General features: G+C 36.6%; 1 protein-coding gene across 1 annotated transcript; it reads left to right on the forward strand.

Annotated features, from left to right (window-relative positions):
- The first annotated feature begins 2,330 nt into the window (after positions 1-2,330).
- On the forward strand, positions 2,331-23,311 carry LOC121872330 (60S ribosomal protein L5-like). The gene is made up of 7 exons (XM_042375059.1): positions 2,331-2,425; positions 18,133-18,278; positions 18,884-19,058; positions 20,490-20,692; positions 20,822-20,999; positions 21,220-21,294; positions 23,154-23,311. Exons 1-7 carry the CDS (start codon positions 2,423-2,425, stop codon positions 23,295-23,297), a joined length of 924 nt encoding a protein of 307 aa, XP_042230993.1. The 5' UTR covers positions 2,331-2,422; the 3' UTR covers positions 23,298-23,311.
- The last annotated feature ends 531 nt before the right edge of the window (positions 23,312-23,842 follow it).

Raw genomic sequence — 23,842 nt, forward strand, 5'->3', positions numbered from 1 at the left:
TGGTGTAACACTTGTCATCAGTGTTCTGGGATTATTGATCTTTGTTAGATGCAGGTAATTTAGCTGTACATTATATATATATATATATATATATATATATATATATATATATATATATATATATATATATATATATATATATATATATATATATATATATATATATATATATATATATATATATATATATATATATATATATATATATATATATATATATATATATATATATATATATATATATATATCACCCAACTCAAGAATTTCTTAGAGAACATTTGTGAAGAGCATTATGAAGGTATGTTTGTATGTGACCAGTTGTCAGATTCTCTTTGCTTGTCTATTATCTCTTTGTATGGGTTCACATACGTACGTACATGTAGATATCTCACACTCAGGATTTAGGTAGAATAGAAACTCACAATGCGTTTTCTGTATATATATTGTATGTACGGTGCAGTGCTAGAGAGTTGCTGGTTGGTGAGGAGCTTGCTCAGAGGTCCTGTTGGGTGAGGAGCTTTCTGAGGGAGCTGGTTGGTGGCGCTTGTGGATGAGGTCTTGCTGGTTCAGGAGAGTAGAGTAGTGAAGCTCCGCAGCCAGGTCTATGCGTATTTATATGGCTGCTCAGGATCAGAGACGCAAGGTTTGAAATGTGTGGGGCCAATCTCCGTGCAGTACGCGAGAGGGCGGAGCACTGATCCTGGCTGAAGGCGTTGAAGCTCAAGACTCACTCGGCGATACTACTCCTTTGTCTGCACCTGAGACTTAGTCTGTCGACGTCGCTGGCTGTAAGCTGATTGGCTGGTAAGCGAACGGCAGGTGATCAGTCAGCAGTTGTAGGGGAGAGTATCCACTACATGTTAACGATCTTTGTATAAATCCTAGTATCTGTAGTTTATTCTCACAATGGTCTTAAAATTTTTAGTTCTTTGTCAATATACAGAATTATCCTATTAAAATTTTAGCTAATTTCATGTTGTTTCTTGGTCAGGTTGAGTCATGTTACACTTCTTACTGTTGGTCTACCACGAGCTGAACCTGACAAGACACACTCAAATATTTAAAGTTTATTCAGTTTGTAAGTCTCTCCTAAAGTATTCTATTATTTTTACTATTATCATTTGAAGTAATTTTCTTATATTTTAAAGTGAATTATTTGACTTCATTTCAGTTTGTATTTATATTTACTTCTAGATATATTTAAACTTTACCGATTACTATTACCAACATCATATAAACATAAACAATGTTATACAATATTCTTTTGAATGTGTTCCTCTGTTTAACTTCATTCATTTTAGCTTTGTTATACCATAATACACACGAGCTCTCAGAGGCGACCCTATGGAGGAGAATTTTTACGTTATCACTTAAATTTATATTAAATATTTACGTTTTCTCTAATGTATACATGTATTCGTTTTCTGTTAATGACTCAAGATTTTGTGAATAACTCTACCAAATTGTCTAATATTGAAACTACATTGGGGACAGGATTACTAATGGAGTTGGGGAGATAAGATGGCTGGGTAGGATTGGGAAGACAGAATAGTTACATGGGGTTAGGGAACAGGACGGCTGGGTACGGTTGGGAAGATAAAGTAGCTAGGCAGGTTCTTTCTTTCTAAGAGGTACAGCAAATCCAGACATCGTTCAAGAACTAATTCAAGAATGTCTTCATCTTGAAAGTCAGTCAGATATAACAAATGAGATAGTTCAAGAAGTCATCATTGTTGCTCCAGTGTGTTGTCAGCAAAGGGTCTTACGGACAAGGTGAGACATTTGGCATTTATGTAAATAAAGCACATCCTGACATTACTTTTATTTGATACTTTATATGCATTAATCATATTCATTCATCATTTGCTAAACGTTCAGACGGTTTGGATTATGGAATATTTGTGTACGACAGTATATAATATTTTCACATACGAGCCACAGGCTAGCCCGGGGTGATGATAACTATCGTACACCACCTGCCGCTGACGCATCGAAGGGTCAGAGGCCGAGTAGCACCATATTTGTATTAGGAACTATTTCTTTTGCTTTATTTTGAGAAAATATTACTGAAATCACAATGTTATATAAAATAAATAAATATTACAGTACATATGAATGAAACTAATGAATGAATAACCTTTAGTGTGTAAACGTTTTATATACGTATATATATATACATATATATATTTATAAAACCATTAATATTTCAATCATACTAATGTTAAAACATATTAAAATATAAAAATAAAATATAAATATTTAATGTTATTTAACGTTTTATTAAAGAATGTATTAACTCCGGTATTTATTTTCCAAGTTAACTGCAATTATTAGCGGTGAACACAATGCCTTTACGTGCATGGTGAGACCCTTGGACCTGAGAGCTTTCAGGAGTCTAAGGGAACTGCCCTAGTTTAGAAAAATGGTGAGTGTTAATTCAACTATTATTGCTTATATATACTGTTGAGTGCCATTACTATACGGACAGTTGAAATTAAGAGATGGAAATATAAAGAGGTTGATGATATGATGGTTATAAAATAGGTGCGGGTGACGGTATAGCGTGGCCGGGGGAGGGCCATGTTGTCCTGGTGAAGTGTTTACATATGTTCTCTCTACAACTGGTCATAATTACCATCCAACCTGTAATATGGTCTTAAAATTATCTGAAGGGAGTTATCAGTACGTATAATCTCTTAGAAATTAATTATCCTTATTTGGAAAGGGAAAATTGAAGGTAAATATAAAACCTCACATGACCAACACCTCGTCCAGGTTAAGGTTTTAGCTGGTCCCCGTATATTAGACCATTAACTGTACCTCGTGGCCTGTAATACTTGAAGTTGGTTTGTACAGGGGATGGTGAACGGTGTAATGTTTAGGAGTCCGGGGAGAGAGACGGTGTTGATATGTTAATGTGTGTCAATCTGTTTTAAAAGTTAATGTGTTGTTTATATCAAGCACTTGGGGGAAACAGGTGAAGTTTGATTGAAACATTTTATTTACCCAGAAAAGTACAGATACAGAGTGGATAATAATAACATTATTAACATGGCTGAGCCAGTTGAGAACCTGAGCTCTCTTTGAGGCACCTGATATATACTATACATTTATCTCAAGGAAGTATTATGTAACATTTAGTATCATCTGGAATAGTACAATAACATGGTAGTAATAAGTACATCTCTTAGTGTTACCACGGTTATCACTTCAATATTTATTTATTTTATTATTTATTATTTGTATTTATTTATTTATTTACACACACATATATATATATATATATATATATATATATATATATATATATATATATATATATGTGTGTGTGTGTGGAATTTAAAAACATACTAAGTGTAATGGGGGAGCAGTACAACCTGGGTTGTACAGTAATAAGGTTGAACAAGAGGACAGAGCTGTCAGGATTACGTCTAGTTGGCAATTATATTTATTGCAACGGTAATTACTTATTTATTTACATGATTATTTCCGATAAAACGGATTTGATGGTGATCTCATGTGGGCCGAGGTCAACAATGATATGAACAGTCAGGCTTTAAATATGAGGCTGTTTTTCAAGTTAAAAGGAAAGATAATCCATTTTTAATAGAAGTCCCATAATATACCATATTGCATTTTCCTATTCACAAAGTTCGAAGTTTACTTTTTAATATTTCATGTAGATCCACAATGGAAACGTGGGCAGGATAAATCTCGATAAAATCACACAGGAAAAGGGAAACAATGGAGAACCTTAGCTTTCGTCTTTATTCAAGATATCTTCAGAGGCAACTGAATTTATATGGACAGAGAGGCTTATGTACACAGGGTGACCTTACAAAACATGAAGTCAGGTCAACAACATGACATCCACTAATCCACACACCACCAATCCACACACCACCACCACCACCATAGAGCTTATAAAAATGGGTGATGTAACAAGTCATGTCAAGTCAGGTAAAAGATATGAGACTCGCTTATCTCTCCTTCATCTACCTCAAATGCTTTCAAAGCTTTGTTAACCTTGGGTCACTGACAATAAATTTATCTAACATATCAGTTTTGTACTGACCATCACTGAGGTTTATGGAATTAATTTCTCTAATCAAACTTGATTCAACCAGAAGTCTTTCTGTGACACGTTGATTTATACACTTCTAAACTGTTTTCCCAATCTATGGGATGATTATTTTTCCTGTATGAACGAAAAGTGCACTGCTTTCAGATGCTGTTCTAATATTATACTTGGCCGACTTCACTGGCACCCCTAACTTGGCCCACCTTGCACACTTCAAACAAATAGCTGACTTGAGGTTCAGGAATGAGTTTGAGATATGTTTTATGTCTCCTTTGGTTCACTGAAATACCAAGAGTGTGAAAGTGAATACTGGGGGTTCGGTGGGTGTGAAGGACGAATTTTATTAGTTTATGGTAGTAGAACTTGATCACTGAACCATGATTCACATTCTTAACTTGTGCTTCTCCAGGTGATTTTGAATAGAGTTTGAAATTATTGCTTCCAGCTATTGCTTACAATTGATGTTAAACTGGACAGTAGTTAGAGGATAGTGATCTTTCTCCCTTCTTGAAAATCGGTATCACATTCGCTTTCCTCCAGGATTCTGGTACTACACCCGTTTTTAATGACATGTTAAACAAATTTGCTAAGGGCATTCTAAGCTCTTCCTTGCGTTCCTTTAATACTCTGGCAAATACCTCATCGGGACCTGGTGACTTATTAGGCTTTAGCTTGTCTAATTGCTTACTAACATTGTTACTGGTCACTACTGTCTAGCTTAATCAATTTTCTTCTATATCTGTATAGAGTCTGCCTCGGGTATCATGTTTAAATTTTCGGTGGTGAAAACTTTTGAAAAATACCTGTTCAGATTATTGCTCATTTCTTTGTCATTATCAATTAGCTCGCCGGTATTGGTCCAATCTTGACTCGTGTTTTAGTTTGATACATTAAAAAGAATCCCTTGGGGTTTAACTTTGCCTTCCTTGCTACCTTCAGTTCATTATTCCTCTTTGCTTTTTTATCTCTGTCTTAACCCTACTGGCCAATACTTTATAATAATCTTAGAGGTAAACTTCACTATTTATTCTCCAATCTACAGCCTTCCTTTGGCCAATAATAATCTTTAAATAATTATGGTATGTTCTGCCATTGTGCATTAAGTAACTCATTTTTTAAATTGTTGTGGAACTCGTCAGTCTCAGATTTCGTGATAAGGTCATCCTCAACCGTTATATTTTGTGAGGGTGTCGTCAGGTGTCCAGGTAAAGTGATCTTAATTGTGAACTAAATATAGAATATAAGATTATATATATATAAAAGAAAAAAGATCACCTCTTCCACATATGTACATTAATATATAAATAAGATAGAATGAAAAGATAAATAATAACAAATTAACCCCCCCTTTACAATCTTTGCTGCTTTTTATCATTCTACAGTACTTTATCATTCATGCAATATTATGTAATTTTTTTCTTTTTAGTCCAAGTTAGTTAAGCTAAGTGGTCAGAGTTGGATTGTTACCATAGAAAAGCACCGTTCTTTCTTTGGATATTGAAAATGTGTATTTTCTATGGTATTTGACGAGTTTCTAACAAATTTTATATTCATTTCCGCCGGAAATTACTAGCGTTCGAGATAACACCCCAACCAACAATCTTAATGGATTTTTTTTATATAGTAAATCCCATAAATAAAATGCCAGCAAAACCAAACCAAACCAGGTTGGACCTCCCTTTGTTCATACCCCCACATCTTACCTTAATCTGAGGAAGAATAAGGTTGGACAAAGAACGTTGTTCGGTAATACACCGTGTTTCTGAAAAAGAAATTGCCTCTATATTTTTTATGAATCTTGGCAATGTCAGCACAGCTCTTCCACCTGTTCAGCCATATCTGGTACTGAAAATTCAAATCTCCGCTCCCGAAACACCCAAAAAATTCTTGCCCAATAATAAATCTCCTATCGCTATAGCCAATAAAAAGCTCCCACACCACCTCCCACACATGCACTGTAGACGCTTAAGAAGCGAAAACGGAGGTAAGACGCACTGTCTGAGGGGGAGGGGGTCCAGACCTTCTACGCCAGATGTAAACAAATCATGACGACACTTGTGACGGAGCAATTCTAATAATATTGAAAAATTAATATCTCGGTTATCCTTAATTTCCTGCAGAAATATCATAGAAGAAAAGTTTATTAAAACTGTCTAAACATTATGAAATACATATTAATAACAGCGAGAGAAAGACTGGTATGAGACTATGAATTCACCACTACTATGGTAATGTATGAGAACACCACTACCACCGGAAGTTGTTACATTTCGTAAATTTTTTCCACAGCTGTTATCATTATAGTAAGTAATTTGAAAGAGGCGACATTTACTAGAGCCTAATAGGACCTGACCTAACCAACCAAAGAGACCTACCTGGGGGGGGGTACTGGCCCCTGGACCCCTCACCATATAAAACAAAGCACTTATTTTGATATCTCGTATCAATGAATGCAATTTGTTTAAGTGTTATGGTGTATTTTACCTTTTTTGTGGATGTGAGAGTACACTTTGGACCGAGTGGGTCGGTTTTAAACCAACACTGTATGTTTACTGTAAATAATTTTCACACAAAACACAATCAGACATTATAGCATCATAGTAGGTTAATTTTCGTTTAATGACAACAGCAAGATTTCTGTATTTGGCTATTCTAGGATGATTAAAAAAATACGAATATATTTCTTTCCTTGGGCAGTGCCCCAAAAATGGTCAAATTCTAGTAAAACCTAAATCTAGTACACACAAAAAAACATTCTTATAACAAAAATGAGCTTCAGCCATTAAATGAATATTCACCTCATATACCTACCTGTAGTAATTTTTTCACTGTGTTTTACCCTGCAATTTCCCTCATCCTTCATGCCCTGCCCACTACTGATGATTTATGATCATAGAGAAAAAGTACTTAGTTAAGTAAAAAAAAATCTTTTATCATACAGTACTTACTGGTACGTACTATAATGATGAAAACATCTGTGGGAACGATATCAAACAACTCGTAGTGGTGTTGTCGGACATTACCCAACTCTGTCTTCAGGATAATGTGTGTAGTTCACAAAATAAAGAAGGCCACATTGGTAACTTTTACAGAATGGGGCCATTTGCTTGACTTGGTTAATCATTTTCTTCATTTGTCAAGATGTAAAGGTGAAGCAAATGGCTAACACCAGAAGTTGTTCGATTAAGTTCATTTTTTTCCTCAGATGTTCTTCGGATGACATATGCCCCGGTGGGTCTTATGTTGCCCGGGGCATAAGGGTCAATATATAGTGGTGACTATTTTTACATGCATCAACACTGACATACCCGATAGTCAACTATATATATCTGTCAAGTACAATAGAGCAACACTAGGACTTTACCATTACGTCGGTCCAAACCACGAAATAAAGGCCCATATTCTCAGTCGTTACACCGCCCGACTGGGTATTATATTAGTTTTAGTTATTTGGGGAATTTAGGTTAGGTTAGATTTAGTTCCGGGGTCCTGTGGCCAAGTTAGGTTAGATGAAAATCATTCAGAACAAATCTGAAAAACACGGGGATGACCAAAACTAAAATTTTACCCCCAACTGATCAGGAACAATGTCAGGTGAGGTTATTCAGATACGCCACAGACCCGAAGGCAGTACTGATGGATCAGGTTTACTATCAGGATCGTTGAAACATTTATCAGGAGGGAGCACTGCCCAATGGCAGTCTCGATAAATATAAAAACCTCATTCACCTTCCAAATTTTAATGTCTTGAAATAGGATATATTCAAAACTGATAGAAAATGAGTTTTCTTTCCATATACAATACATTCAAAGATTATCAGTTACGGCGGTATTTACAATTGTTAAATAATCCCGGCTGATCGTGAGTGTGTAGCTGCGCCGACCCGTGCGTAACTAACATCACACTGCTAAATACTCAAAGACTGTAAGCAGTATTTTAAAAAACAAAAACATCCACTTGTAGAGGGGTTAGGGTCATCTCATATCTAAGACAACTCGTGCTCGAAATAAATCGTACTCGGAAAAGTTAACTCGTCCCCACGCCAACTCAAACCTAAGATAACTCGTATCTAAGATTACTTGTACGAAATTCAAGACATAATCCATACCATTTAGTATATATAACATGCATAGGTAGCTGCTGTCACAGCGTTATTATAGCTTATTACCAACTATTCAGGGCCGGATTAAGGGAGGAGCCCCGGGCTACCTCAGACAAGGAAGCCCCCCGAATGAAATAAAAATAGAATTGAATTTAACGCAGTTTGGAGGGGTTATATAAAATTTTAGCTTCATCTAAGATTACAAAAAAAGATTATGGTAGGAAAGTGCAATAAAATAGTGAAGTGTAATGCAGCGCTTTAAAATGGTTGCATCTTGTTATGACAAGGCATAATTTTGTAAACTAGATGTTTTGATTGTTTTCTGTCCCAAGCAACAGTAATTTGGGGAAATTTTTGTATATATTGTGATGTATTGATTATGTAAGAATATTCTAGAATGTATTGCATCATTTTTTTCTGATTTACTTATTATTGTAAGCCTCGATCAGAGTAGAACCTTCTAGAATCTCCCAGGCGTCTCGGGGTGATTCTGGGATGTTTGAGAAGCATCTGACGAGGTGTATATAAGCGGCCACGGGCTGCCTAGGAGTGAGTCGTTCGCCTCTGTTCCAAGTGTAAAGATTAGGCCTAGCAGAACAACTGACGACAATTGTTGTGATTAATATACAGTGAGAAGACTGAGGAATTGTACACTGGCAGTGTGCTGTTTATATATTTGAAGTGTGGAGATAATCTGTGAAGACATTACCCTGTTAACAGTGTTGTGAAGAATTACTGTTTATTAAAGAAGACTACAGTGCACAAGTGTGTTTTGTGACCTACTGGTAGTGGAAATCTACCTGCCTGTTGTTTGTCTGTACACTGATACCGATCGTTGGGGAATTACCAAAGACTGGCGGGACAGCCAGTGGTAATTCGAGAACTCTTGTGAGATATCTACTGGCTCTGTACATACGATCCTAGCTGCTGGTAATCAGTGGTGGAAGCTAGGTTAGCGGTGAAAGGAGGAGGGTTGTAACAATATCATTACATAAGTATCTTATTCCGTCACACAAAAACATTGCACTACAAGTGCATATTTCACACAGTGTGGTTTTACAATAACTTTATTGCAATTTACAGATTTCCGGCTAATAGATTTGGCAGTTTCAATTTATAAACTGGGTGATGTAAATGTTTAAAATACCTGTAGTCATTAGTCAACAAAATATAGACGTATGGAGGAGTCAAGACATACATAAAAACATTTATTTTCCAGCTCCAGCCTTTTTGTAAACAAGTCAGTTAGTATTAAAACCAGTCTGGTGATTGTTATGCTCGTGTGAATTATATAAATGAGACTGCTGGATTTTCAATGTTGACCTTAAATCACAGTTGATTTTTGATTAGTGATTGTCAATTAAAAATTATATTTTGCAGCTCATATTCGACAAATGGTAGCAAGAGCTTTACAGGAATTAGTATTGTATTGTAACAGTTTATTTAGCCAGAAAAATACAGATACAGAGTGGATAATAATAACAATATTAACATGGCTGAGCCAGTTGAGAACCTGAGCTCTCTTTGAGGCACCTGATATATACTATACATTTATCTCAAGGAAGTATTATGCAACATTTAGTATCATCTGGAATAGTGCAATAGCATGGTAGTAATAAGAACATCTCTTCGTGTTACCACGGTTATCACTTCAATATTTATTAATTTTATTATTTATTTATTTATACATACATATACACATACCCATATATATATATATATATATATATATATATATATATATATATATATATATATATATATATATATATATATATATATATATATATATATATATATATATATATATATATATATATATATATATATATATATATATATATATATATATATCTTGATAAAAATCACGGGGAAAATGGAAACAGCAGAGCTTAGCTTCTTTATTCAAGACATCTTCAGAGGCAACAAGTTGCCTCTGAAGATGTCTTGAACGAAAGCTAACGTTTTCCCGTGTGATTTTATCAAGATTTATCTTATCCACGTTTTCATTGTGGATTTACATGAAATATATATACAGTATTACCCCGCCTAACGCGGTTTCACTTAACGCGTTTTTTCATATACGCGGTGCCTCGCCAGAGCTGAGCTTTCACTTAACACGGATTTTTTCCACATATACGCAGTGAGTGTCCGGCTCGAGACGCTATTTTTAGATTTGCCCCACCCGCCACCCTGCCTGACTGCCTGTTTTAGCTCATCAAATTCATACAAATTACCCGGCCAGAATATAATTTACATTGCTGGAATTCTTATAATTTGGTGATCATTTTGAATATAAACATCATATATTTTGCATTAGACATACAAATTTTAGATAAAATGTTTTCTCTGAGTAAATATGTTATCTTTTGTGCAAAATATATGACATTTATATTCAAAATATTCCTGGTCTTACAAGGAATCCAGCAATGTCAATTATATTATCCTAACTTTAGTTTGAGGTATTATTTATTACTAAAAAGTTAAATATTCTGGTTTTCCCACACATCTCCTTGGGACGGTTGGTGGGGGGTGGGGGGAGGGAGGGACCGACCGACCATCTGTTACCCTGTGAAGAATATTTTTTTTTTATTAACTGAAGATATTTGTTTTAGCTCATAAAATTCATACAAATTACCCAGTCAGAATATAATTTACATTGCTGGAATTCTTATAATTTGATGATCATTTTGAATATAAACATCATATATTTTGCATTAGACATACAAATTTTAGATAAAATGTTTTCTGAGTAATATGTTATCTTTTGTGCAAAATATATGACATTTATATTCAAAATATTCCTGGTCTTACAAGGAATCCAGCAATGTCAATTATATTATCCTAACTTTAATCTGAGGTATTATTTAATACAAAATGTTAAAATTTATTTTTTTCACCCAACTCTTTGAAGGGAGGATTGGTGGGGGGTGGGGGGGAGGGTTGGGACTGACCGCGCGGTTGGAAGAGGGGGGGAGGCAAGGTGGGGTACTTTGATTGACAGATAGTGTCGTGAAGAATATTTTTTTTTTATTAACTGAAGATATTTGTTTTAGCTCATAAAATTCATACAAATTACCCGGCCAGAATATAATTTACATTGCTGGAATTCTTATAATTTGGTGATCATTTTGAATATAAACATCATATATTTTGCATTAGACATACAAATTTTAGATAAAATGTTTTCTCTGAGTAAATATGTTATCTTTTGTGCAAAATATATGACATTTATATTCAAAATATTCCTGGTCTTACAAGGAATCCAGCAATGTCAATTGTATTATCCTAACTTTAGTTTGAGGTATTATTTATTAAAATTTAGTGGTTTTCCCCCAAAAATTTCTCAGAGAGGGAAGAGCCAGCAGTGTAGTGTGAGAAGAGGGGGAGGGAGTTGAGTCCATTATTTGAATGGACATTAACTTGGCGACTGTATTTCTCTTAAGTATTAATTGTGTGCATGTGTAGATATATGAGACAAATATGCTGTAATATGTAACTGTACTATTTACCATTATTGATTCAGGTCTCTGTATTATATGTTATAATCATACCCCCTTTTGTCACTGAGTGTAGTTCATGTTTTAGGCACATGTGCGCTGTACGCGCATGCGCAGACAGAGATACCCAGAGAGATTCCAAGACAGGACGCTGTTTTCCCCTGTCTTAACTCCTTTTGTGTGTTTGTCCCAGAAATAGAACTTACGAACTTGACACCAGTGTGTTTCCTTTACCCCTGATTGGAAGCATCACCTGGGTCTCCCATAGCATGTACCATCATAAAATTAAGATGTTATTTTTACTACAACATAGTTATGTGTCTTCAAAAAGTGGAGTTTGGGGGTCGGGCTGGTTTCTATTGGAATTAATCCCATATGTTCTGTTGTTCACTTAACGCGGATTTCACTTAACGCGGGACCCTCTGGGTTCTATTGACCGCGTTAAGTGGGAATAAATAAATATATATATATATATATATATATATATATATATATATATATATATATATATATATATATATATATATATATATATATATATATATATATATATATATATATATATATATATATATATATATATATATATATATATACAAATATACATATATATACATATATATATATATATATACAAATATACATACATATACACACACATACATACACATACACATATACATATAAATTAGAGTGGAATTTAAAAACATAAGTATAATGGGGGAGCAGTACAACCTGGGTTGTGCAGTAATAAGGTTGAACAAGAGGACAGAGCATTCAGGATTATGTCTAGTTGGCAATTATGTGTATTGCAATGGTAATTACTTATTTATTTACATGATAATTTCCGATAAAACGGATTTGGTGGTACAATAAAAGCAGGTACTGTAAATATAGTAAGTGTTACAAGAAATATTAATACTTCGACAATAGATATTTTTTTAGAGATGATTTAAAGGAAGGGGAGCGTAGTCTTTGCTCGGATGGGTGGGGGTAAGTTGTTCCACACCTTCACACCATGATATTTTATGGAGGTCTGGGACTGAGAGGAGTGCATGGGGGTGGTTTTAGTAGCTCTGGGTGCCTTAAGTTGTATCTCTGATTATTCCGGAACTGGAAGTAATTATTGTCAAGCAAATGATTGATAGATTTGTAAACAAAGAGGGCACAGCAGTAAGTGTTAATATCTTCGAATTTTTTAAATTTCAATTTAGCAAATTTTTCGTTAGTGTGACGTTTTTTTCAAGTAGGTCATTGTCCGTACAACTTTCTTTTGTGCAGTAACCAGAGATTGTGTTTTTGAAGAGCCAGAGGCCCCCCATAGTGTGTGACAGTGTGTCAGGTGTTGGTAAACAAGATCATGATAGATTTCTTTCATTGCTGTGAGAGTGAGTGACTGTCGAGTGTGATACATGATACCCACTGTTTATTGATTTTATTGTGTATGGCTTGTATGTGGTTTCTCCAGTTAAAGTTTCTCATGAACAATAACTCCGAGGAATTTAGTATTTTGTTCGCGTTTGAGGACTATATTTCAAAGGTACAGCGGGTTCAAGTCTGGAGGTAAGTTTTTTCTTCAGTGAAAGATTGTGATACCGCACTGTTTATTGATTTTACTGTGTATGGCTTGTATGTGGTTTCTCCAGTTAAGTTTCTCATCAACAATAACTCCGAGGAATTTAGTATTTTGTTCGCGTTTGAGGACTATATTTCAAAGGTACAGGGGGTTCAAGTCTGGAGGTAAGTTTTTTCTTCTGTGAAAGATCGTGTAGTGGGTTTTCTCAAGATTTAGGGTCAGTTTATTACGTATTACCCAGGTCCCGACTTTAGTTAATTCAGTGTTCATAGTTCTCATCAAGGAATGGAGGTCTGAGTTGCTGGCATAGAGATTACTATCGTCTGCAAATAAGTTGTATTTTATGAGTGGGCTGGCGTGGACTATGTCGTTTATGTACAACAAAAACAGTACTGGACCGAGAATTGAACCTTGGGGGACTCCATACAAGATAGGCAAGGAGTCGGATTGGTGGTTATTTTAACAGACATACTGCATCCTGTTGGACAGATATGAGGTAAACCAATTGTGGGACAGGCCCCTAACGCCGTAATGTTCAAGCTTTGAAAGTAGGATGGTATGGTCGACAGTATCGAAGGCTTTAGAGAGGTCCAAGAATATACCGACTGTGAACTGACTGTCATCAAAGGAATTTAAGATGTCGTTAGTAAAGGATAGCAGAGCACTCTCAGTCGACCTTCTAGCTCTAAATCCAAACTGGGAGTCTGTAAAGAGATGTCATTGGCATTGCAGAAGGAATTTAGTCTATTACATGCTATCTTCTCCAGTATCTTACTCAAGGCTGGGAGGACTGATATGGGGCGGTAGTTCTTGAAGAGACCTTTGTCCCCAGATTTTTTATATGCCGGGTGGACTTTAGCAATTTTCAGTTTATCAGGAAAGACACCACTAGTGAAGGAGGAGTTACAAATGTGGAGGAGAACAGGTAGTAATAAGTGGGCCACTTTCTTAATGATGCTCATTGGTATATTGTCTTCGCCTGCTGCTGCATCTTTGGACATTTTTATGATGGCCAGTAATTCATCTGCTGTGACAGGGGATAAGAATAATTCATTTTGCTGTCTGTTTTGCAGGTAGGCTCTTAATTCCTCATGGTGATCAGGGATGCTCTCTGCAAGATTTTTCCCAACATTAATAAAATATTCATTGTAGTGGTTGGCAATGAGGGAGGGTTCCGTTATAATTGAATCGTTTATCATAAAAGCTGAGTGGGGAGCCGAAGGCTGAGTGTTCCTGTTCTGAATAGAATTTATGACATTCCAGGTTTTCTTAATATCGCCTTTGCAAATTTCCTTTGGAGTTTGTGTTTTTCCTTTATCATTATCTGAATTTCGCTTGTGATATAGGGTTTGGAAATGTATACAGTTTTCACTGACTTAGTCTTGATCGGGAAGCATTTATCAAAGCAAGCATTGAAGATGCTAGAGAAGTTACAGCTGTTCACGTTAGGGTTGTTGGAGGCATAGACAAGATCTCAGTTAGCATTCATTAGGTTGTTTTCAAAAAGGAGCATGTTGTCGGCGCAGTAGTCTCTGTATTGATTTGAGACTACTAGACCTTTCAGGTCTTGTGGCTGTTTTATACATGGCAAAAACTGGGAAGTGATCTGAGATATTGTTATAAATAATTCCACTTGCTAGGTTGTTAGGAGTGTTGCTAGTCCAGATATGATCTATGACAGAGGCAGAGGTGGTAGTTACTCAGTGGGTTTGGGTTATAGTGTTGAAGAAGAGTTTAGAATGACAGGTAGCAAGAAGGTCTAATACTGAGGTGTCGGTTTCTGATTTTAATAGACAAGGTTGAAATCTCCTGTGATGTAGCAGTCTTTCCTCTCTGAGCTTATGATAAGAGATAAGCTCCAAAAATTTATCAAGAAAATTCCTTACATTAGTGTGGGGTCTTCTGTAGATTATCCCTACTAGGATATTTCGTGTGTCGTTACGTAATTCAATGAAAACACTCTCCATGTACTCCTCCTGAACCTTTAAATCATCTCTTACAGAAGTGTTATACTTGATATCAACATATAGGGCGACACCACCACTGTGTCATGACGTGTTGACTCAGTGTCTATTATAATTAGGAATGTTATACAAATGGTCAATATCATTAGTGAGTTTGGTGTCACAGAATCCAAGTACATCAAATTTGTGGGCAATAGAAGATAAACACTGATCTAAAAAGGTATCTAGATGAAGGGGAATACTGCTGATGTTATGGCTAATCAAGGAGAAGGAATGAGGTGGTAGGAGACTAGAACTAAACTCGGGGGAGTCATGAAAGTAATAGTTACAGTTTGGGTTGGTGTAACCCAATGAGTTTTGTAGAAAGACATCAGGACCGATATGAAGGGGTATTGTGTCGACACCATGGATAAATGGGGTGTAACACATATGATCTAGCACATCTAAGGGAATGACACTAGTATCATTATTGTGGGGACATTGATACTGATTGAGGAACAGTAAAAACTCAGGGTCACTGAGGTGTGAAAAAGGAAGATCTAAGAGCATTATAATAGTGGGGGGGGGGTAACGTACTCACAAGTGCAACAACCAACAGAATTAGGATGACTGTTGAGGGTGATTCCCAGATGGAGTGGGAGGTGCTCCTGTCACTCGGGTTTGAGGGTTGCTGGTTTTCACCACAGAGGGTAGACGTGTGGTACTTGAGTTGGCCGACAGGGGGGGAAATTCCGCAAGTAATAGCGACGGTGGCTGGTTCCCCCTCGATAGGGAGGGGGTTCTCGAGGGGCTTGGTACAGCGGGTGGGTGAGTGGGCGGGTGTCCACTTGCCCAATCCCTCACAACAAGAGTTTTATGATTGAACGTCACGTGTTTCCCTTGTTTCCTGGCTTCTTTAAACTGGTCCATTTGCTGTAGACGGGCTTTAGTCGTACCTGGGCAGAGATCCTCGTTGACGAAGATAGTGGTGCCTTTCAGTTTATTGCGTTGATAAAACACTTTGTCCCGGTCAGAGGGGGACGAGAATTTTGTTATGATGTCGCGGGGGCGGGATGAGTTGGGTTTCCCGACGCGTTGAACACGGTCAAACTTTACTTCAGGAAGTTTAAAATAGTCATCCAGCAAGTGTGAAATTTTGCGTTGGGATAACTCCCAGTTCTCGTGGGTGTCTTCAGGAATACCGGCAATCCTGAGGTTGTTTCGCCGCCCCATGTCATCCACATAATCCACCCGGTCTGCTGTTGGCGTTAGTTCCGCTTGGAGCTTGGAATTTTCCTCTCTCAGCTGTTGAACTTGGATCTTGAGTGTTCGGTTATCTTTAGCTTCAACGTTCAACTTTACTTTTAAGTCACTTATTTCATTTTGTGAGAATTCCAAGCTTCTTTTAATCTCACTTAGCTGGTCAGTGAGATGCCGGTCAGCCTCTTCTAGCTTCCTGGTGGTCTCCTTATTCATTTGTTGTATGACGTCCTGTATGAGAGTCCGCTGGACTCCCATTATCACATCAGTCAGCTGTTGTTTCGTGAAATTGGAATTTTTGATACTAACAGCCAAGTTAGACATATTGAATATTCACAAGACATACTGTATAGATTGTTTGGGGATTTGGCAATTTCCACTATGTGCTTTCATAGTTTTTACTGCCCCTGTTGTATTGCTCCTCTGTGTGGTTTTCTGCTGCACATTCACATCTAAAGCTCTTTAATACTGTAGTGTTTTTAGAATAGCAAAGTTTCTTTGTGATGGTGAATTATTGTGTGATATCTTTCATTGTCATGCTGTCAGAAATTTGTCCATTCTTTTTATAATGTATGTATGGGTATGAACTGTCTCGTAAACTGGGTACGAGTTATCTTGTAAATGGGTACAACTTTTCATGTTCTGATTGGTACCACTTGCTCAAGTACAGGTTGTCCAGCACTGCTTGAAGAGATATGTCAACTCACCTGCATGTTTATGTACAAGATAATTGATATTCCAAGAGTAAGAAATGTAAATTTCTTATAGCCAGCACAAATTACGAAGAAATGACGATACCTGTACTACATTGAAGCTCAGCCTAGTCAGCCTCATCATAAAGGAATGTGGCTCTATTTATCACCTTACCAATTATTTTAAACAGCACAACAGCAGAGAACCAAACTGGGGCACAATATTGAAGGATGGGTAACAAATTAAGTAATTTTTTTTATTAACATTCTGAAACATTAAATCGTTTACAAAATATAGCAATTGAGAAAATGCTGACGAGGCTACAGAATAAATGTGATTAGGTTAGGAATTCTCATCTAAATAGTATCTTGCTAAAAGGTAAGGCCATATTTTAGGATGGATGAATATGTGCCTTTCCTTGTATAACTGTCCTTCTCTTGAATAAGGCTAACAAGAGCACTGCACTGTTTAAAGGATAGCGGTATGCTCAAGTTCATGGCTATTCATATTTCCCGCACCTTCTCACTCCGTATTGTGTCAGCTGACTCGCTGTACACTATTCCTTGGCCATCCCAGTGTGGCCAACACCCGGTAAAATATAACCTTCAAAACAAACCTCACAAACAGTAAAATAATATACTCGCCCCACACAAGCATATGGTGCCCAGTGGCCGGGCATGATGACTGAAAATACGGCCCAAAGTTCAAACCCGAAACCATTAATCCTTTTGCTGCTTCGGTTCACACACAAATAATCTTGTGTCCTCTGTAGATAAGCAGTCAGGTAGGGGCAGATAACCATCCAGCGTGATTCATGTGGTAGTTGATCTGGGCATGCTGCCTCAACCTTCCTTGCCAACTGTCCCCTACTCCCCACACTTCTCTTCTACTTTTGCCTTTACTTTATAATTTTTGCTGTAATGTAAAAAGTTAATTGAATGTTGTACTTAAATAACTTTTATCTTTTTTTCTGCAGGGTTTCATCAAGGTGGTCAAGAACAAGGCGTACTTCAAACGCTTCCAAGTGAAGTTCAAGAGGCGCCGCGAGGGCAAGACTGATTATTATGCCCGCAAACGCTTGGTTGTACAGGCTAAAAACAAGTACAACACCCCTAAGCATCGGTGAGTAGTGTGTGTGTACTAAACGGTATGTTTGAAGAGTTTACGTTGTTTTATAGTACCATTGGTGGTTGATATGAGGATATTCTGCAGTCAATTATGTAGTAGGTAAGTTTTAATGGTCGAGATGCAATTTTGTCTCTGAGGAGTAGATTCTCATCCATTTTTTCTGCAAATCATGTAAAAAAAGCCTGCAGGAAGTCCTGTGGGCAGTAGCTCAATGAAATGTTTGAGTGAGGACTATGGTGCTGATACATCCACTATATGATTTTAAGAAGCAAAAACAAAAGCTATTTGGATTCTATGGTGTTAATGATTTACTGCAGTTATTGGATAATAGGAAAACACTATCGGGCTAAAAATTTTAGTATAGACGGGGTTAATGTAGTGGACACCCATTGTCTCACTCCCTCATCTTAGCTGAAGCAAAACGTCTAGTTTCACTTTCACTAAATTCACTTTTGGTACTTGTTGTACAGTACATATTACTGCAGGAAAATTAATTTGATCAGTATTTTCTCTCATGACTACTCACCAATTGTTTTCACTATTATATTTGTCCAGTAAGTGGTATTTGAACTTTTCTAAATGAAGTGTGTTTTCTGCAGCATGATTGTCCGCATCACCAATACGGACGTCATTGCTCAGATTGCATATGCCAGAATTGAGGGTGATGTTATCATTGCTTCTGCCTACTCTCACGAACTACCCAAGTATGGTGTCAAGGTTGGGTTGACCAACTATGCAGCTTGCTACTGCACCGGTCTGCTACTTGCTAGGAGGGTGAGTTAACATTTTATTAATGTTTATTAAGCCTCTATTCTGTACGCGTGTAGGGATCATTGTGTTGTTTTGTACCTGTCTCATCACATGCAGTTTTGACCCACAAGTTATAGGATTTAACCAAGACATTATACAGTTACTAAATTTTTAAACTTCTATGTATAGCACCTCTAGTTTTATAAATACAGTAAGATCTCATATTTCGCGAACACTACCTAATGTAACCAAGTCTTGTATTTGGCGTAAAATATCATGATTTTCGCGAGATCCAGTCACCTGAACGCTGTAATATTTTATGTTGGAGCATAAGTATATTTTTGGGTTGGAATAATGAGGAACACTCTTTGGAATGATGCAAATAAGGTGCAAAAGGTTAAGAAAAAATCAACGAATAATCGAACAAAACAATTCGGAAATTGTCGATTAATGTCAAAATGTACTGTATACAATACACTATAAAATAAGAAAAATGAAGAGCCTGGGAGTGTATGTGCTTTTTTTGATGGTGCTACCACCTGTCAAGTCAAGATAATGGTCTCTACCTTTACTGAGGGTCCTACTGGTGCTGGTGGGACAGACCCACCTAAGCCGCCAAATAAGGAAAGGGAGAAGCAGGACTGTTGTAAGGGAGTTAAGTTTGCCAAGTCTTGATGCAGGTTAAGCAGCGCGTGATTAAGTTTCTTGAGGAAGGCCTAAAAACTAGTGAGATAAGAAAGATTACTGATTTTCCAGAAAGCACAATCAGGTCAATAAAGGCAATTTGTATCATTTGGAGGTTATAAACAGGAAAATCAGAGGTTGATGTAGAGTGGCCAGTCTATATTGTTATTTTTCCCTTTAGTTTAAGTATTTGTATTTGGTGCAATTTTTCCAGTCTATATTACTTGCAAAATACAAGATCTTACTGTACTTCGGTAGTCATCACACTATGTGCACTTTTAAGTGTTCATAGACCCTCATTATAGCACAGTTCGATACTACACATAATATAACATAGCATTCTAATAATCCCAATTTTTTTAACTGCAGTCACTCTTGATATTGTTTGGTATAAAGGGGTATTAAGATGCCATGATATATATTTGTGATGAGAAAATTAAAATAATCACCTTCAAAATCCCTAGAGCTGCCCTTCTAACTCCAAGCAATGATATATCTTCTCTAGTCTAACTACTCAAAATCCACATTGTAAGCTTTTTTATTTTTTGTACAGAAATTTACAGTTTTAAGCACTACAGTATTTGCTCCATAGTAATTTGGATTTGTACTTATTGTACACTGAGTAGCTTGATTTTTTCTGGTGGAAATGTTTATTTTTGGGGTATCTTATGATTTCACATTTAGTGGTTTCAAGTTATTTATTTATTTATTTTTAAGTGACTGGAGATATTTGATCTTTTATATATTGTAATCTTTACATTCATTTTTCAGGTTCTGAAGAAGTTCAAGCTCGATGGCATTTATGAAGGGCAGAAGGAAGTTGATGGGGAGATGTACAGTGTGGAGGATGTAGATGATGGGCCAGGGGCTTTCCGTGCCAATCTGGATATTGGTCTAGCACGCACCACTACTGGTGCCAGGATTTTTGGTGTCATGAAGGGTGCTGTGGATGGTGGTATTGAAGTTCCCCACAGGTATTATTTCAGTTTACCTAAACATTTCTCATAAGTATTTGTGGTTCTTTGTCCAAATACTGCACATTAAGTAACTTTAAAGTTAATGGGAAGTTTTCTGAAAAGTAATGTGTATTTACTTTTGTTCAGTGAGAAGAGATTCCCTGGGTATGACAAGGAGACAAAAGAATTTAATGCCTCCGTTCTGCGTGATCACATCATGGGAAGTCACGTTGCCCATTACATGCGGGAACTCATGGAGTCTGATGAAGATGCTTACAAGAAGCAGTTCTCTCGTTTCATCAAGCTGGGCGTCACTGCTGATGAGGTAACCCGTTGCTTGATAGAAATTATATTTAATGGGAATTTATGTAATGAATCTTACACATTTCAGTACAGTCTTGGGTTTTGTTTGTTAGTTTACTACTGACACCTGAAAATTAATTAAGTATTCTTATGTAACCAATAATAATGGTATAGGTGGGGCACAGGTTTATCAATTGTATAACTTGTAGAGAAATTGCTAATCGAGTTTTCTTTTGAAACAGTTGGAAGAAACATACAAGAAGGCCCATGCTACTATCCGTTCTGACCCAACACCCAAACCTAAACCAGAGAAGAAGGTAAGGCTTATCCTGTCTATAATTTATCATCCACATGTATGGAAGTTGCATTATTTTAATTTGTTGATTCTTTTTAAATTTGATATTGTTAGCTGAAGAGAGAAAAATGTGGCTGACAGATTTAAAGACGTGTTTAATACTGGGTGAGCACATGTAAATGAGGATGGGAAGAACAGTACAAAGGGGGAAGATAATGAGATAGAAAGGTATTAGAGTTTTAAAGGAAATGGGAAGTTATTTTATAGGGGGGGGTGACTTGGCAGGGGAAAATGAAAATCAAAGAGGAAAATGTTGAAGAAGAGGATAGGAGAGGTAGGAATATTTATTTCATATACCAGTAGCTGATAAAAGCATCACAGGAGAGAGGGATAGAGTTTGTGAGGGAATGGTGGAGTGAAAAGTGTTAAAGAAAAGGTGGGGCCAAGATGCACCAAGTTATCTGGGGTAAAGTAGAGAGGTGATAAATTGTATGGCAGGTGTACAGGGAAGAGTACTGTATGAGAGAAATGGGATGTATAGTTTCTCCGAATAAATTTAAAAATAAGAATGAAGGACAGGAATAAGTCTGCTAAACTGTATACACAAGAGAAAAGGTGTGGCAGTCATTTTCATGTAAGTTATAACAAAAAGTGCTTTAAGGGAAGAGCAGTGGTTGGTTAAGAAAAGCATTTTGGTGAGTGGATTAAGTGTTTGGATTTAGGCACAAGACTAGAAAGTTATTGGATAAACGGAAGAATTCTTTGTGGCATTTAATGGGCTAGGAGAAATACATAAAAGGGTAGTAAAGTAGTTTTTGTTGGGAAGAGGGAAAGTGTTTGGCAGTGGAGGGAGGAACAATGCGAGTGAGTCTGTATTTTTAATAGGTAGTGTGGTAGGAGAGATATAGTAAGCAAGAGTTATGGCCATGGGTAAACTTTGGTCAATAATATGGGAAACATATGTGATTTAAAGCCATTGCCTTTGAAATCTTGTGCAAGGTGAATATTTTGTAAGGTTCTTCCATTATCTTAAACTAAGCTTTAGATGGCTGTTGAGATATTTATTAAGTTATATTGACTTATTTTTTTGATTATAGTGCATTTTTTTCTCAGTTGAGAAAAGATGCCCTGCCCCCTCCTCAAGAGTTACAGCTGATTGGCTGTTGCAAACCTGTCCGATTTTTTCCTGAAGTAATGATGTATTAAACGAGTTTATTCATAATCATTGGGATGACCTTTTCTGACGAGAAAGATATTTAGCTAAATTATTTAAAGATACATAGTACATTCATTATTTCAAACATAAGCACGTTGGAAGTTTATCGGAAGTATTATACTGTACATGAATTAACTGTTAAACTCTGGTAGCAAATTCACGCTTTCGGAGGATGCATTTAATATATACATATTTTTTACCTACAATAAGACATACTAAGACAAATTACATATCAATAATAGTACATTGTGCAAAAACAACGTTTTAAAAGATCTGAATCACATTGAAATATTACACGGCCGTCAGCAGAGGCGAGAAATATGAAGTTGTTCGCAGTCATATTTCTCGCCTCTGATTCATGTACAGTATAATACTTCTGATAAACTTTCTACATGTTTATGTTTGAAATAATGAATGTATGTATTTTTATATAATTTAGCTAAATATCTTTCTCATCAGAAAAGGTCATCCCAACGATTATGAATAAACTCGTTTAATACATCATTACTTCGGGACAAAATCAGACAGGTTTGCAACAGCCAATCAGTAGCTCTTTGGGGGGGGGGGGGCTTCTTTTCTCAGCTGGGAAAAAATGCATTTTAGTAATATGAAAAATTTATTTGTGAGTATAATTTCTATGCAAATAACATGTATCTGTTGAATAGGTTACCAAGAAGAGGTGGAATGCCAAGAGGTTGACTTATGATGAACGCAAGGCAGCAATTCAAGTTCGTAAGGATGCTTGGTTGGCCAAGATTGAGAGGGGTGAAGCCACACTAGAAGAGCTGCGTCCTCCCAGGCACAAATAAACAGTTTTACTCTGGTTGATATTGTTTCAAACACCTTTTTATTTTTGCTTTGTAAATTCTGAGATGCATGAAAATGATGAATGGTAAAGAATATATGAACTTGGGTCACAGTATCCAGCAGTTCAGGTGTTACAAACATCGGAGACTAGTACATAAGAAAATAAGGAGTCTGCAATAGGCCGGTTGGCCTGTGCATGGCTGCTTCTGTCGAGAGTTACTACCACTCTCTATCATCCATGAATCTATCTAGCCTCCTTTTGAAACTTTCCAGAGTTCCAGCACTTACTACAAAGTTGCTAAGCTTGTTCCACTCATCCACCACCCTATTTGTGAACCAGTTTCTTCCTATCTCCCTCCTAAACCTAAACTTATCCAACTTGAATCCGTTGCTCCGAGTCCTATCCTGCTCGGATATTATAAGAACTTTATCTATATCCCCTTTATTGATTCCTTTCACCCACTTAAATACTTCTATCATATCTCCCCGCACTCTTTGTTAGTAGTGACTTGGTATATGCCACTTAATATATGGGTACATCAATACA

Source organism: Homarus americanus, unplaced genomic scaffold (genome assembly GCF_018991925.1).
Source record: "Homarus americanus isolate GMGI-L3 unplaced genomic scaffold, GMGI_Hamer_2.0 scaffold5589, whole genome shotgun sequence".
In the NCBI taxonomy this organism is placed as follows: domain Eukaryota; kingdom Metazoa; phylum Arthropoda; class Malacostraca; order Decapoda; family Nephropidae; genus Homarus; species Homarus americanus.